General features: G+C 51.9%; 1 protein-coding gene across 1 annotated transcript; it reads left to right on the top strand.

Moving 5' to 3' along the window:
* The first annotated feature begins 3,447 nt into the window (after positions 1–3,447).
* LOC104476986 (4-galactosyl-N-acetylglucosaminide 3-alpha-L-fucosyltransferase FUT6-like) lies at positions 3,448–4,530 on the top strand. The gene has a single exon (XM_010116955.2). It carries the CDS (start codon positions 3,451–3,453, stop codon positions 4,528–4,530), a length of 1,080 nt encoding a protein of 359 aa, XP_010115257.2. The 5' UTR covers positions 3,448–3,450.
* Positions 4,531–16,579: the final 12,049 nt, after the last annotated feature.

Below are 16,579 nucleotides of genomic sequence, written 5' to 3'. Positions count from 1 at the left end.
CTCTTTAGCTTGAGATCCTGGAAGGGTGACAAGGAGATGTGGCCTGGCGTGGGGAGGGAGACAGCCATGCCACAAAGCCTGTTAGCCGACTGGGGGACTTGCAGACCTGATGCGTGCGCCTCGGCTCCATGCCAGCTTTGCCCATCCTTCCCAAACAGAACTGCCCTCCTGTGACTCAAGGTGGAGAAGAAAGCATATAGCAAGCAAATCCTGTGGGTTGAGACCAGCAGAAGAAGCAAACCAGTGCATGTGCAGTGATGTTTTCAATGGTAAGGTACGCTTTAACCACGAGCAATGTCTGGGCTGCTTTATTTCCTCAATTTGTCAAAGAGGAATCCGTCCTGGCTTTATTACAACTTTTATTTTTGGGTGACATGTTTCTGGTGGTAGCGACTGGCACGCACAGCTCAAGACGCAGAGGAACACCTGGAACACGCCGCTGATCCCTCCCTGTGTCTGCGCTCTCCTTTCTTCTCCTCTTTTCCTGGTTGTGTCATCCACTCCAGTGCTCACCTTCACAGCGTGCTTTCTCACCAGGACCAAGACTGGAGGTGAGCTGCAGAAGCCCTTTCTTTTTTTTGTTAGTTATTGGAGGAGGAACCTGACTTGGGCTGCGAGAGAGAGGCACCGGGTAGAGAAAGGAGTGGGTCTGCAGACATCTCTTTTCACCTCTCATGGTAGGGTTTTGCGATTTCTTTCATTGCTTCCCTCTCTATTTTCTTGTTGTGGCTGTCGGTAGTACAGGTACCACTGATACACAAGATAAGTGACAAGCACCACACCCACCAGCTTCTGCTGGAAATCCTGTTGTTGTGGAGGATCTTACAGCTGCCTGTAAGACCACGGTGGAACGCAGGTTGGTGCTACATGCGTTTCCTTGTCCTTAGGTCAGTGTTGCTAATAAGAGGCAGAGACCAAGCCTGTCCTGGTAGATAGTCCTGATTACTGCAAAAGCAGCACGATGCAGGCTGTGGGACGCAGACAGCAGCCCCGTGCTCTTGGAGACCACAGCAAGTGGATCAGTGAAAGCAATGGGGTGTTGCAGACCTGAGGGACGGTGACCATTATCTGGTACAGAGGAGCAGCCAGCAGGATGCAGGTGATGGTGGTGCTGTGATGGAGACTGTCAGAAGCTGGGGGGTTCATGGCATACAGGCTGTACTGAGAAGGCTGTGGCTACTGTTCACAGAACACTGAAGTAAAACACACAAATAAGGCCATTAATTAGCACAGATAAGCTGTTTCAAAATATTCCATGAAGTCATCAACCAAAAGCCCCCGACATCAGAAGGACGTGGACCAGTTGGAGAGGGTCCAGAGGAGGCCACAAAGATGAGAGGACTGGAGCAGCTCTGCTGTGAGGCCAGGCTGAGAGAGCTGGGGCTGCTCAGCCTGGAGAAGAGGAGGCTCCGGGGAGACCTGAGAGCGGCTCCCAGTGCCTAAAGGGGGCTGCAGGAAAGATGGGGAGAGACTCTTCAGCAGGGCCTGGTGTGACAGGACGAGGGGTGATGGTTTCAAAATGGAGGGAGGTACATTCAGATCAGATATTAGGAAAAAAGTTTTTACACTGCGGGTGGTGGAGCACTGTCCCAGGTTGCCCAGAGAGGTGGTGGATGCCCCATCCCTGGAAACGTTCCAGGCCAGGTTGGATGAGGCTCTGAGCAACCTGATCTGGTTGGAGATGTCCCTGCTCCTTGCAGGGGCTTGGACTGGATGGGCTTTACAGGTCCCTTCCCACCCAAACCATTCTGTCATTCTAACAGACAAGCAGACACATGGCAGCAGCCTGCACACCAGAATGTTTACAGGTCAGAGCCCTGACAGCCACACGGGCCCCTATCCGTTGTCTCTGCATGACACTGACCTCAAAATCCAGTTTGTGGTTCATGGGTCCATTGACCCATCCTTCTGGTTCATGTCATCGTTTTGGGGACGCCCTTCAGCTCTGTTCCTTATTGTGCCCCCACACATGCTCTGCTGAAGCTGGCATTTTGCTCCGGTTTCCCACGTCTGCAGGCAGCGTTGCCCGTGTCACGCAGCCCCATGCAAGTCCCAAAGTCTGCCCCGTGCTCCTGTCATTCTGCTGAGCTGAGCTCGGACCTGGAGGCTCCTCTTTGCACCTGACAAGATTTGTGCTGGGGCCTTTGGTGGCTTCCCTGGGGAAGTCTGTCACTCCTGGCTACGTTCCGACTTCTCCATGCCCCTCGGCCTTGTGGTGGCTCTCTGTCCTCGTGAAGTTTCTGCCCACCCCAGACATGGTAAACTGGCCAATTTATATCTACGTTTTTATGGCTCTATGTTTTTAATCTCTGTAGCATATATAAAAAAATATATATATAAAGATATGTACACAGCTATACATACATAGAAGAATATATAAACCAGTGTCTCTGTATCTAAATCAGTAAACAAATAATTATAGATCTTTGTGCCCTTCTTTATGTATACTTCTATATACTGTATAGAAGTACAAATTACACATATATTTTAAAATACGAGCACTTCTCAGGCCAAAGGAGGCAGCCAATCACAGCGCTATTTCCTGGTCCAAAGGAAGGGGCCAGCCAATCACAGGGCTGCCTGAGAAGATGTGGGCTATGACACTGTCAAATGCGGCGGCCTCCCACGGGGGAGGACATGGGGGCCCTGCTCTGATGTGCTTCAGGCCTCACGGCTAGCTGGTCCTGCCAGCCAATCGCAGGGCTGCCTGAGAGCACATGGCAATGACATCAGAAATGGCTGTCAGCCAATCACAGAGCACTATGATGTTTAAAAAAGCGGGAAGCTCCCCGCCATAGCATGGTGGCTCCCTGTCCTAAAATGGCGGCCAAAACAAAATGGCAGCCCCATGGAGGTAGAGGAAAGGCCTTTGGGCGGAAGGGGTGGCCGGTCCTGCCAGCCCATCACAGCAGAGCACATGACCAGAAAAGGGGGGCGACTTCCGAGTCCTAAGGCTAGTGGGGGGATGGGATTTCTGGCGGGAGCTGGTGGCGGGACACTTGTCACTCCCTCACGTGTCTGTCGTGGTGCCTGTGGTGCTCCTGCCCCGTCGCAGGGCCCCGAGGTCACAGGGCTCCCCGCGACGGAGCAGTCCTGAGGAACCCGCAATGGGCAGCTCGTGGCTCTTCTGGGAAGTGAGCCAGGGAAGAAGAGCTGACAAGGAAAGGCGGCGGGTGGCGATGGAGGAAAGGCTGGGGTCTGTGGGAGGGTGGCTGCGGCCTGTGGGTGAGTGTGTGTGTCAGTGCCTTGTGCATGGCGCTCTAGGGACCTTTATTTCTGCAAAGAGGCGGCTGGCGGTAAACGTGCCTCAGGTCTTCATGCTGTCCCCTGAGGCCCTGGGCATAGCTCCCTGCCAAATGCTGTACCCAGAGCCACCTCGCTGCTGGGGTCACTGTGCACCCGTCACTCCTTGTCCTGTCTGTGGTGTTTGCAGAGCCATTGGTGGAGCTCATGGAAGGGAAGAAGATCTCCTGCAAGAAACTCCTCACCTTCCTGCTCTTCAGCTTCATCTTCAGCTCCTGTCTCTTTGTTTCGCTTCATCGGTTCAGGGCTTCTGAGCCAGAGCATTACAATTCCAGTCCCTCTGCACCAATAGCCCATGCCGGAAACACCAGCGCCCCACCACAGGGTGAACGCAGGCTGACTATCCTGCTGTGGAAGTGGCCCTTTGGGCACCACTTTAAATTCATAAACTGCTCGGAGTTCTACAGCACCCCAAACTGCCATTTCACCGTCAACCGCAGCTGGTCCCAAAAGGCTGATGCTGTCATTATGCATCACAGGGATGTGTACAGGGACATAGAGGGGCTGGCCCAGCTTCCCAGACTCCCGTCCCAGCGCTGGATCTGGTTCAATCTGGAGTCCCCAAGTCACTCTCCAAACTTAGGTGCCATGGACAACCTCTTTAACCTGACTATGTCTTACCGGAGAGACTCGGACATCTTCACCCCTTACGGGGAGCTACAGCTCCTTGGCCAGCCCCAGCCTCTCAGCATCCCGGCCAAGACCAAGCTGGTGGCCTGGGTAGTCAGCAACTGGAGAGCAGGCTCCCACCGGGTAAGGTACTACCAGGAGCTGAAGAAATACATCACTGTGGACGTCTATGGGCGACATCACTTGCCCCTGCCCTGGGACAAGCTCCTTCCCACTGTGTCCCAGTACAACTTCTACCTGGCTTTCGAGAACTCGCGGCATGAAGACTACATCACCGAGAAACTCTGGAGGAACGCCTTGTCCTCTGGCACTGTCCCTGTCGTGCTGGGGCCTCCTCGAGAAAACTATGAGCACTTCTTGCCCCCTGACTCCTTCATCCATGTCGACGACTTCACCAGCGCTGAGGACCTGGCGCAGTACCTATGGGAGCTGAGCGAGGACTTCGAGAGATACCAGCGCTACTTCCAGTGGCGCAAGTGGCTGAAACCCGTGGTGGGGGCCAGCTGGGCCCTGCACGTCTGCAGAGCTTGTCACTTCTTGCAGACGACAGAGGCCAGGTACCGGGTTGTGCCCGATCTCTCCGAGTGGTTCGTGTAACTGCTGTTTGCTCAGCTCTCTGCTGCGCTACAGTCTCTTTGTCCTTGCTGGTGGGTTGCCATTTCATGGGGTGAGTGGACTTGATGGAAATGGAGGGACAAGAGGAGCTTTGAAGCGAATAAGGACAAGGAAGCAATTAGGTGTTTGTATGTCTTTGCGTTACTGGAGAATAGGCTGTCAGATAGAGTAGTACACTGTTTTTTTCCGCTGAGCTATTAGTTACCTGAACACCTTGTTATGCTGGCTGCAGCTTGGTCTTTGGAGAAGTTCACTTCCAGTTTCTGCAGACAATCCTGGATCAGCTCCACAGGCTGGAGAGCCGAAGCAAGGGGCCAAGCGGAGAAGGTGAAACAGCAATACCTATCGTACGCCTGTTTCAAGGACTTTGTACTCTGCAAAGCTGCGGCTTGAAGGGGCGGCGATGCCACAAGGCTGCCTGCTGCCGCAGGAGGACCTGGCCACGCTGCTCCCTCTCGGCCCCGCAGCCCCAGGCCGGCCTGTGCTCTGCCTTGGGCTCCCCCGACCGCCTTTGGGGTGCTGCATCGGGATGCTAAATGGGCAGAAAACTACTCACTTTACTTTACAATGCTGTTTTTTGGACAGGTTAGCGAGATGGTGTGGGTTTGAGGAAGGGTCTGACAGCAGCAGGCTGGTGCAGGTAAGGTGTGGCCTGCCCAGGACGCCCCAAACAAACCATAAGTTGTAGTGTTTGCAGCACCATGTGGCGAGGAGGCGCTCAGGACCAGCATGTGATGAGCCACCCCTTCATATCTGCCTTGGACATCGCAACTTCCAGCATCGGCTGATGCCTCTAGGCCACATGGTTAAAAAACTGAATAACTGGCCTTTGTGGAGCTTCGTGCTGCCGTTCAGGTTGTGTCACTGGAAGTTGTTTCCTTTTCAGGTTGGAGAGCCCCGTTGTGTGGAGTCGGCAGGCGCAGCTGTGCCCTCCCAGGCTCCCTGCCCGTACCTCTGGACATTCAGTTTGTTTTCCTGACTGCTACTGATCCCCGAACAGAGGTTTTCAAAGGTCTGTCCTGACCCCGGGGTGTTTCCATGAGGAAAATCAGCTCAGAGGCCAGCAGTGTGTACAGAGATGCAATTGTTTTCTCCATCAGCAGCATTTAGCAAACATTGCCAAATAATTCCCTCCGCATTTCCTCCCACAGCCGTTCTGTAGCAGAAGGACCATGAGCAAGACCTTGCCTTTACGCATTGCGAGTCCCTTATTTTCCTTAGCCACCTTTGCCATCTTCGTTTTCTCTCTGCTTTGCAGTTTGATTGAGTACATTGATCAGCACAAGCCTAAGAACAAATCCTTCCCTCCGAAATCTGAACCTTTATCCCTCCCATCATCTTCCTGTCCTCCTAACAGTACCTGTCTAGATGGGACCTTCCTGAGGCTGCTGGCTTTCCTGAAGAGCCCTTGCTGGACCTCAGCAAACCCCTTTGGAAATTCAGGTAGACAAATGTGCCATGTCTTCCTTAGCCATGTGCTTGCTGGCCCCTTCAAAGATGACCGATAAATTTGTGAGGCATCAATGTTTATTGCCAAATATTTGTCCATACTTCTGCCTCTGCCTTGTCTGTCTGCAGGTGCACACATCTCTCCTCCTTTAGCGTGCAGCCTCTCCGACGCATGAACCAACCCTGGTGCTCTTCGCATCTTTAGAGCCAGCTCAGCAGTGGGGAGCTGGGATGGGCATTCACTCATTTCACTGCTCCTGCTAGAGTTGGAAGACGACGCCTGTCCCTGGGCTAAATCCTTCCATCTCGAGACTTCTGTTGGGAAGACCTCAGCTCTGATCATTGGCTTTTCCATTGCTTTTTCAGCAAATGCAAAATGCTGCATGCAGTCAAGAGGACCTTGCTCTTTGCTTTAACCAATTTCATGAAAAGCTTTCCCAGAAGGAAACCACAGTGTAAAGCGCCATGAACAATGCGTTCTGTTCACCTGAAGTGGTTTTCTTTAGCCTGTTTTGAAGAGACGTAGTGTGGGGAAGGGATGTTCCTGGGGTGTTTTGGGGCAGGACCACTGTCTCCAGGGGATTTAGATGCCTCTTGCAGCAGTGAGCGACTGCAGATACTCAGCTCCCTTGGTGATCACGGTTCCAAGTAGACAAGGTGGGATTTGTTGGGTGCAGAGTGAGTGGCTGTGCGTGGGCAGGAAGGCCAGTTTTGGTCCCACTGGAGGCTTGGTGATGATGTTTGAGATCACCTTGTGCATTAAATAGATATCTTAATAAACAGGCTTGCATCTTCAGCTTGCATCTCGTTCCTTTGAGCGACCTGCAGGCTCGCACTGGGGAAGCAAATGCCCATGAACAGGAGCTCCAATCCATCTCCCCTCAAGAGCTGGTTTTGTATAACCCTGGTCTGGCATGGGGGAGGGAGTTTGTTGTCGCTTAAGTTGGGCTCAAGACTGCCCATGGCCCTCTGGAAGGAAACATGCTCTGGGCTCTCTGAAATTCTCTTTAGTAAACACACTAGCACCAAGCAAGTATTATCAACAGCAGGTTATCAAAGCAGACTGAGTGTCAAATCACAATGCAGCAATGTCATTAAAGAGGTTTGATGAGTTTGGCTCTTCTGCATGCCTTTTTGAGTCCTAGAGTCTGTATAATGTACACACATGTACAGTGACATCCATGTACCTCATGGTCTTAACTTCAACCTCATTGCAATTTTAAAGGCAAGAAAGCAAACCTCTTGGTTCGAAGGAAGGCACTAGATTTGATATCAAAAGGAAGAGCAAAGTGACTCCTGAAATGACTGAACCTTTTCTCATCCAGGAGCAACACTGCTGCCACAGCCAAGCAAGGAAGGAGATTTGGCCAGGTCGAACCAGAGCTGCTCTACATCCCTCCCTTCTGCACAGACTGTGAGTGGCTGCAGGTTGAACTTCTTTCCAGCTGCATTTCAGGTCTCCTGCAGTGCTTCTATCCAGTGGGAAACGTTAGGCAGCAGCAGAGGTTTGGGGAACCCACCCAGGCCAGCGGTATGAAGCATGGTGCTTTCAGCCCTTACCCAGGTTGGTCTGCAGAGCAGCCCAGGGCAAGGAGGCAATGTTGCACCGTGAGCAGCTGAAATTACAAATTTGCACCAGTTCGAAGAGCAACAGGACAAATTCCCAGAAGAAAACTTCACCAAGAGCCTTTCAATGGGAAAACATTCCCCCACGCATTAGTCTAGGACATCCTCAAGTTGCAAAAACTGGGGAAACAGAAGCCTCTCCAAAGCCCGTAGAAGGAAGGCACGAAGCATGGTCAAAGCCTGCCCAACATGAGGCTGAGACACCTTTCCAAGCAGATGGACCCCTTCAGAGCTGGCACTGGTGGCATTTTCTGGGAATGCCACATGCACCTTGGGAACAAGGAAACACCGATGTTTTTGCACCATTGTGCTGGGAAGAGGCTGGATCGGGAAAGTCCCGCTGCTGTAGGGCTGGGAAGGAGCCAGCTGCAGGGAAGAGGGGAAGGGGAGGGGCTGGACTCGAAACAAATGCTAGGGGTTTGTCAGGGGAGCATAAAAAAAATTAAAATTTGGAAATTTTCAGTTGAGGTCAACCTGAAACATGTAAATCGTGCTGAGAGGCAGGGAAGAGCCAGATTGAAACTCAGGGTAATTTTTCAGTGGAAGGAAACACCAAAGCAATGCCCCAGGCTAGGGAGGGCTTTCTCTCAAGCAGAAGGAGTGTTTCTGCAAAGCTGAGCAATTTCCACGGCCGATGGCAGGCGACACACACCTTAGAGCAGCGCCGGCGTCGAGGCAGCTGTGTGCTGTGGTGCAGGGCGCTGGGACGTGGCTGGAGGGGGATGTGGAATGGCAGGAGAGCACCTGAGAGGGCCTTGGGCCCCTTGGCAGGCGGGACCACGGAGAACAGGGCTTGACATGTGTTTAGTAGACACCTTGCATGCCGAGAGGGCCAATTCACCCAAATGTGGGGTATTTACCCTGTGGGAAACCCCTCTTCCAACTATGGGGAAAATCAAACATAATTATAGAATCATAGAATCATAGAATGGTTTGGGTTGGAAGGGACCTTTAAAGCCCATCCAGTCCAACCCCCCTGCCAGGAGCAGGGACATCTCCAACCAGATCAGGTTGCTCAGAGCCCCGGCCAACCTGGCCTTGAATGTTTCCAGGGATGGGGCATCCACTGCCTCTCTGGGCAACCTGGGACAGTGCTCCACCACCCGCAGTGTAAAATACTTCTTCCTTATATCCAGTCTGAATCTGCCTCCCTCTATTTTGAAACCATCACCCCTCGTCCTGTCACACCAGGCCCTGCTGAAGAGTCTCTCCCCACCTTTCCTGCAGCCCCCTTTGGGCACTGGGAGCCGCTCTCAGGTCTCCCCGGAGCCTCCTCTTCTCCAGGCTGAACAGCCCCAGCTCTCTCAGCCTGGCCTCACAGCAGAGCTGCTCCAGCCCTCTCAGCATCTGCGTGGGCTCCTCTGGACCCTCTCCAACTGGTCTACGTCCTTCTGATGTTGGGGGCTCCAGAATACAGTTTAATTTATCCATCCCTGCTGCTGCAACCTGTCCAGCTGTGGCTGAGGAGCATTTTAGGAGCACCTACTCAGCAAAACAGCTGCAAGAAATCCTCAGCTTTCTCTTGCCAGCCTCCCCAGCCCAATTCCCTTTGCTTCCGAGACCTGGAGTCATTCAACACCTGTTAACAAGAGCTGAGTCCTGTAGGGCGTTGGACTCTTTTAACCAGGGAATGGCAGCGCCAGGGGGATCAGCTCTCTCCTTTTGCACTGGGTTATTTTGGAAGGTGAAGGCCAGCAAGGCTGGTCAGCCTTGTTCCTCCCCTGGGTCCAAGGGCTGTTTGGGGACTTGGGTGAGCCTCCGGGAGAGCCGAAGGGGTTTTGCTGACCCTGAGGCAGGCCAGCCTTCGAGGCTGCAGCAGCAAAGGCAAAATAAATAAGCAGGGGGCAGATTTATGAATGTTGACCTCACCCTCATCCCCTAAATTGTGCTGCAGCCTTCAGGAGGGCAACCAAAATATGAATTTTAGTTCACTGAAACACTCAGGGCTGGGCAGAGCATGACGTGTTAGGAGTTTGAACCCAGCCAGGCTTAAGCCGTGGTCCTTGAGGAGGGGACATAGGGTTGGCAGGACAAAACTCCACATTAAACCGTCCCCTCCTCTGAGCGGCAGCTGGGTGCTGCCATGGCCTGGGGCAGGGATGGCTGTGGCATGCCTGTGGGCGACGTGGATCTGCGCACAGGCTGATTTCGTTAGGGGATGGGAAAGCTGACACCGCATTTGGGAAACTCTGTGAGGGGGAACTTCAGCAAGGGAAACATCTGGATGGCTGCATCGCGGGGGCCCGGGGCTGGGAGACCGTGCTGAGATGTCGCAGTCTGGCTTTTCCCAAAACACCGGCGCTGGGTTTTGCTGCCAAAGTGGGTTTCCCCCTCCACACTCGGTTGGGAGATACTAGCGTGAGGGGCTGCTTCAGTCCCTTGCAGAGAAGATGTGAAAACACCCCATTTACCCCCAAACCTCCCATCTTTTTACCCAAAGGTGAGAGGAGGCAGGCTGAAGTGTTCCCAGCTGACACTTTTGGGTAGAGATGATGCAAAAAGCAGAGAAGGGGAGAGCTTTACATGGGTGTTTCCCCAAGAGGAGAGAAAGAGGCTGCTCCTCATGGGAAACCAGGGGATAATAATGTTGAAAATGAAGTTTTTGGAGCAGTGTCTGACTTCTGCTCTGCAGAGACACCAGGGAGGCAAGCAGAGAGGCAGACCTTGGGAGAAACAGAAATCCTCACCAAGTCCGGCTCAGCAGAGCTTTGCAGCTTCAGCATCCTGGGTTTGTCCTTCTGGGTGTGTGAAGGTGCTTGAACCACCCCTATAAATTCAATTATTTCCAGCTTTCCTGAACCTACGGGCAGATACCCGCCGTGCTCTGGAAACTTGCTCCTCGGCTTGTCCAGCGAGGCTGGGAGGGAGAACGTGGAACTGTCAAGACTCTCTTTTCTCCACGGTTGTCCAGCACCACTGAGCTCCCTCCCTGCCTTGTGGCAAATCCCCAGCAGCAGCTGGAACGACGGATATTCCTGGGCTTCATACAGAGATATTGGGGAAGAAATCACAATCTATATGGGTTTGAGGTTTTTGTTTTTGAGTCTTGCAAACTCTGCACTCTTGTCTTCACTTTTAATTCATGTTTTCCAGTTTGAAGTGGGGCTGGGTTTATTTTCCCACGGTTTTTCTTACTGGGAGGTACTTTTGAGAAGCTCAAACTGAGTGGTGGGGTTGAGCACTCTCAGCATCCCATTTCCCGCCTGTTACTTTTTTTTTTTCCATTTAAAAATGAACAGACGAATACAGAGCGTCATTTGAGAGCTGGGGTGTTTTAAGCTGGGGCTTTAAAGTGAACACCAGCCAGTGACAATCTCCCACTTAGACTATGAAAGTTGGCAACACGCACCTCATCCTCAAGAAATTGCACCCAAAAATCACCCAAGCCCATCCCAGCACTACATCCTGAATTCACGCTGTTGCCTGCAAATGTTGTTTTCTTTCTATTTTTTTTTTTTTTTTTTTGGCACTCTTGGAGGAGTCAGATTTTCCAAGCAGCCCTCTCCAATTTGGTCATTAAAACTTCAGTTTGTTCTTTTTTTATTTTTTTTTTATTTTTTTTGGACAGGCTGGCAGCAGGATTGCAGCTTTTCTTAGTTTCTGGAGTGCGTGCACACGTATACACATGCATGCATACATGCGCACACGCAAAGATTTATGAGTCTCAAAAGATGCTTCATAAAATATTTACAAAGTGGAGCTTCGAACGTGAATGTTTGACTCGGCCACGAGCCGTCCACGGCTGTCAGGCCTCTGGGTGGCATGAGGAGGGAATATAAACAGACCTTTTTTTCCATTCCCAAAAAACCACTATAAACCTTTCTGGTTCAAAAGCATTTTAGCTTCTCTTTCCTTTTTTTTTTTTTTTTCCTTTCCCCCAAGTTGTTCATTGCTGCTCAGTGCCAAGCCCAGCAAAGCAGCGGGGCAACGCGCTGTCTTTGCTGGAGATGGAGTGTTTTCCAAACAATCACAGGAACTTGGACCCGCTCTCACCACAGGCTCTAGATAGTTTCAGACTATTTTTCAATGAAAAAAAAATAAATCGTATTTTTCTGGACAGACTGGACTAGGAAGTAGTTTCCCTGCATCAGGGACCCTGATGCTCTGCACCATTAAATGCTGAAATGTGTCTTAATTGGGGGTAATGTGTGTTAATTGGGGGATCACTTGTGTTAAATGGGGGGTAGCAGATGTTAAACGGGGGCAATGAAAGATTAAAGGGGTCAACCTCTGTTAAATGGGGTTCATGTGTCCCAAAATGGGGCTTAAATGGCAGGGCACATCTGGCTTTTGTCCCATGCAGAGCTACTGGAAACCAGTAGCAGGGAGAAGGAACTGGGGTGGGACTGGTGCGTGTTTCCGTCCTGAACTTGGCCAGGCTTTCAAATTGCAACATTTCCCCCAAAACAAAATATTAACCCCCATAAGAAGAGCAACACAACCCCAGCCAATGCCTGCTGCTGCCTTCGAGATGTTTTCCCTATAAAATATGTTTCTAACCTCAGCACTGCTTCCAGATGAGCAACCGAAACTTTTTTTTTCTGGCTGACCTTATCAAAACCTTGCATTTTCTTCTTTCTTTTAAAAATTTTATTTTAATGTGATTTTGCCAGAACTGGCATAGCTTTGAGCCAACCCAACTGGAAGCATCTTTACAAGAAGGGGGCAAAGATGATTATTTCTGTGGCTAAACCAGCCCAGACCTACACAGGCAACGACCCAGCCTTGGTAACGTCTCAAATTGTTGGTTTGCGTAAATATGGTTTTGCAGCAGACGAAAAAGGAAAGAAATGGGGCTGATTGCAGGTGTGCATGGAGATGTCTGCTGGAAACCGGAAAATAAAGCCAAGCTCCTGCCATCCTTCAGCCTGCAGCAAGCCACGTGGTCCCTCTCTGCTCTCCCAAGGGAAAAGCCAAATTTGCCATTGCCATGGCCACCCCCAGCCACGTGCTGGGGACACAACATCACTCTACCATCGCTTACCCAGAGGCAGCAGTGAAACACAATAACCAGCGAGAAATCAATATAATCTTCCTTTTATTTTCAGTTTGTCGTGAGTATGTAACAGCATCACACCCGAGTTTATGTTCGTTTAAAAAAAATATCATACTGCATTTTTTTTCCCCCAATGTTCAGAGTAAATGGTAAAAATGTAATAAATGTAAACTGCACTTGGCACCATTTGGATCAATAAATAATTTTTTTTAAAAAAAGAGAGAGAGAGAAAGAACGCATTATGTAGATGGCACACTATGGTATCTAAATAAATAATATAAGTTACTTCGAATAAATAGAGTATCTAAAATATAGATGCATTGCATCAACTTCTGCAGATGGTCGGTCAGACCCGACAATACTGGAAGGGAAATGGGTTTATCCGGATGCTGCCGAGCAGAGCTGCGGGCTGGACCGTGCGCTCCCGCCAGCGGTGGTGAAACAAATCTCCTCTTTTTTTTTCCTTTTTTTTTTTTCCCCCTCCCTCCTCTTGGGCCTCAAGTTTGAGGCTATGCCTTGTTTAACCAAGAACAAAAACATGTGGTAGCCCGATTTACGAAGGGAAGAAGGCTGAGGTTTTGAATACCGCCGAAAAATAATTTGTCTTGATAAACTGGGAAAGTGATTTCTTCCCAGCAAGTTTCTGGACCTGTTTAAATAAGGAACACTCCCTTTGCCAGTGCTTGCATCGAGTGGAAACAATGATGTGAGCCCCATTTCCCCCTCACAGATACCAAATTGGGAGTGGGACCATGTCAGCAAATGGGATCCCGAGCGATGCGAGTGCCGGCTGGACCTGCGCCAGAGCCGGAGCCGCGGCACTTCGGCCGCCTCCTGCCCCGGCCGGCGTTACACAAACACAGGCGCGTACGTATAGAGATGTGTATAGTAGAACACAATGAAACATCCCATAACTCATTGTCGGAGAGCTGGGATAACATAACACTCGTATTTCTGCTCTGTCACAACCACCAGAATAGGTTTAAACATCTCCTCGTCTTTCCAAACCTCCTCATTTTTTTCGAACAGTGTGAAACACCCGCATCTCCGGGGGAGCGATGCCGCTGCACACAGTGAAGCTGCAGCAACAGATAGGCAATCCGCAAAAAAAGAAAAAAAAAAATCCTAAAAACACCCCCCTGACAGATGTTGCAGGCTGTTTATTATTATTAGCATTAAATAACGCACGGGATGGAGAGGAAGGAGCCAGATGAGATTTTGCTGTAGCTTTGAGTAGGGAACTTTCCATCCTTTTTTGCCCTTTCTGCATTGTAGACATTCTTCCGGACAGCTCCAGCTCCTATTACAGCAGAGAGGGCTGCAGAGATGGAAAGCATTAGGCAAATATCAGCCTTTCTATTGGAACCACATTTCCATGCCCAGGCGGCAGTGAGGCGGCGCAGGACGGCACGGGGTCGAGCAACGCTCGTGCAGTGGAGATGGAGGAGCTCCACACGACGACGGGCCCCGAGACGCATGGAAGGAGACACGCAAACAAAAGGTGTCCTTCAGCCACGGCCGCGATGCTCCAGCTAACCCCGAGACCTGGTCGGGGAGTTTCGCGCTTGCAAATCCCAGCTGCAACCCAGCTGCACCCAAAAAAAAAAAAAAAAAAAGAAAATACCAAGCAGGCGCAGCGTGCTCGTCTGCCACGCCAGCAGCGGCAGATGTCAGGCGCTTCCCCTACACCTCTGCACAGCCCGGTGCTCAGCTGCCGGCAGGGCGAAAGGAAAAAAAAAAAAGAGAAAAAAAGATTAATTGGAGCTATTCATGTTGGTTTGTAACAGATGCATCACATCAGGTTTTGGTTTGGTTTTGTTTTTTTTTCTGCAGCATGCCAGTTTTTGGGGGCTTGGAAGCTGGATGTGTGCCATGCATGGGTGCAGCTGGAAGGTACGAGAGTGGGTCCGGGGTGCCTGAGCACCCCCACCTGCGCCTGAGCCCCCTCGCAGCAAGGCCCTGGCGAGCGGAGAGTCCCCTTGGGCCCGGAGAGCCCTCAGCCCCTGGGTGCCTGCGAATCACGGCACCCCAAATCCCTAGGTATTGTAAAAAAATGGCCCAAAGCAGGGTGCAAGCAGCCCCTTGGGGAAATGCAGCAGCTCCGACATCTCCCAGCCGCCTCCCTGGGCTCCGGGGAACAAAGGCAGAGGTGATGCTGGGAAACGCGGCTGCAAAGCCTCCTCCCACGGTGCCTGGTCCTGCTCTGCTTCTGCAACACCTTACCTTGCTTTATTGCTCTACTGCCTTTTTTATTTTTTTTTTTTTTTTTTTACTGCAGGCTTCTACAACAAAACTAATTTTAGTTTTATAGTAGTGAGAACTGGAAAGCACCCAAGCCCTTGAGAGTGCCGTTATTATTATTATTAGATTTAGGTGCTTTTTTTTTTTTTTGAAGTCAAGAGTGAGTCGCTGATCCGCCACGAGCACAGTGCCGCTCATGCTGCCCCTCTGCTGTCCCCGTCCTGCTCCCACTGCGCATCCCCCGGCGGCTTGTTTCAGGCCATCTTTTGAATTCCCACCCAAACCCAGTGGTGCAAATTCTCCCTTGCGAGACTGTTACGGGAGCTCTGGGTGCCTGCAACGTGGCTCAAGTTTGTCTGGTCTCAGCAGCTTTGCACCCCGGGCTGGCCAGCTCTCGCAGGTTCAGCAGCGTCTGCAGTGCCCCACGGGCGAGTTTCGCGCTGGCACCCATGGCTGCCTCCTCCCTTTCCCAAGAGCAAGGAGAAAACTCTGTGTTACAGAGTGCAGGCTGCTTTCCGGGGGACTCCGGCTGTGTGGCCAGCCCTGCTGAAGGATGGTGTTTATATTGCTTCACTACAGCCTGGCTCCGCTCAGCCAAGAGCCACATTTGGATGAAAAGCAAGAAAAAAAACAACCCAAACCCACCAGCCTGGCCCTTTGCAGAGGTCGGGAGATGCGGAGGGAGGACAAGCTGTCTCCCAGCCCACGGTGGGATGGGGCTGTCCCATCCCCGGGGATGCTGACCCGCTCCCCAAAATCCGACAGCAGCATCCCATGGCTGCTGTGGTCACCTCCTCATTGCTACCGCACCGGGATGGAGGTGCATGGGATTTTTCTTTTTTTTCTCCATTTAACTGGATCGGGGTGCTGGGATGCCGTCGTGATTGAGGGGCAGCAAGCGGAGCGTTTTCGCTTGTGTTGGTTAATGCCCAGGACATGACACCAATATTCTCCTTCTGTTTATGATTTGCTTTTTCTGGGAAAAGGGCCAAGGGGAGAAAACCCATCAATCCCAGGCAACAAATATAGCCTGCCCAGAGAATGTGAAAGTCTGCGGTCTCATTTATTTCTCCGCAGAGTAAACACGAGTGACACTGCTGTAAATGAGAACCGGAGCCAAACCCCAGGCCTGAGCCCTCTCCCGCACGATTCAAGCCCCGCCGAGGCCACGGGCAGTACTTACGTGCCATGACCGGGAGAACCGGTCTGGCTTTCGGGAGATGCCCAACCATGGATGCTCCGGCCCGCGCTGCAAACCTGGCGGAGGGTGGCGAGTGCCAGGGCTTCGCTGGTGGCCTGGTGAGGCTCGGTCACCTCCCGGGCCATGGCAGGTCTCCAGCCCAGCTGCCCGCGGCGCGGGACGGGAGGTTAATCCAGTTACTTCAGATTATCCCGAGTTTTAAGAAGAAAAGCCCGGGGCTGCGGGGAGCGAGGTGATGGCAAAGAGGGCACGAGTGGCACGGGGTGCAGAGCCAGAGCCTTTCCCCTGCGCGCCAACCACTGCAGGTGCATCTCTGCTCCCAAATGCGGGGATGTGGGGCGCCGAATAGCTCCCAGCAGCGCAGGGACCCCAGCACGGCGGTGACGAAACCCTGGCAAAGCCCTGCACAGGGTGACACGGGGCGCTCACAGCCGTCTAACGCACCCCACGCCTGTAACGCACCCCGTATGCGCAGCACGCCCTGTCCGCTACCACACACAGCAACACCCGTGCAACAG

The sequence above is a fragment of the Chlamydotis macqueenii genome, chromosome 26, assembly GCF_036417535.1.
Source record: "Chlamydotis macqueenii isolate bChlMac1 chromosome 26, bChlMac1.mat, whole genome shotgun sequence".
NCBI lineage: Eukaryota > Metazoa > Chordata > Aves > Otidiformes > Otididae > Chlamydotis > Chlamydotis macqueenii.
Note: the sequence above shows the minus strand (reverse complement) of the source record. Positions and strands in the feature narration are given on the sequence as shown.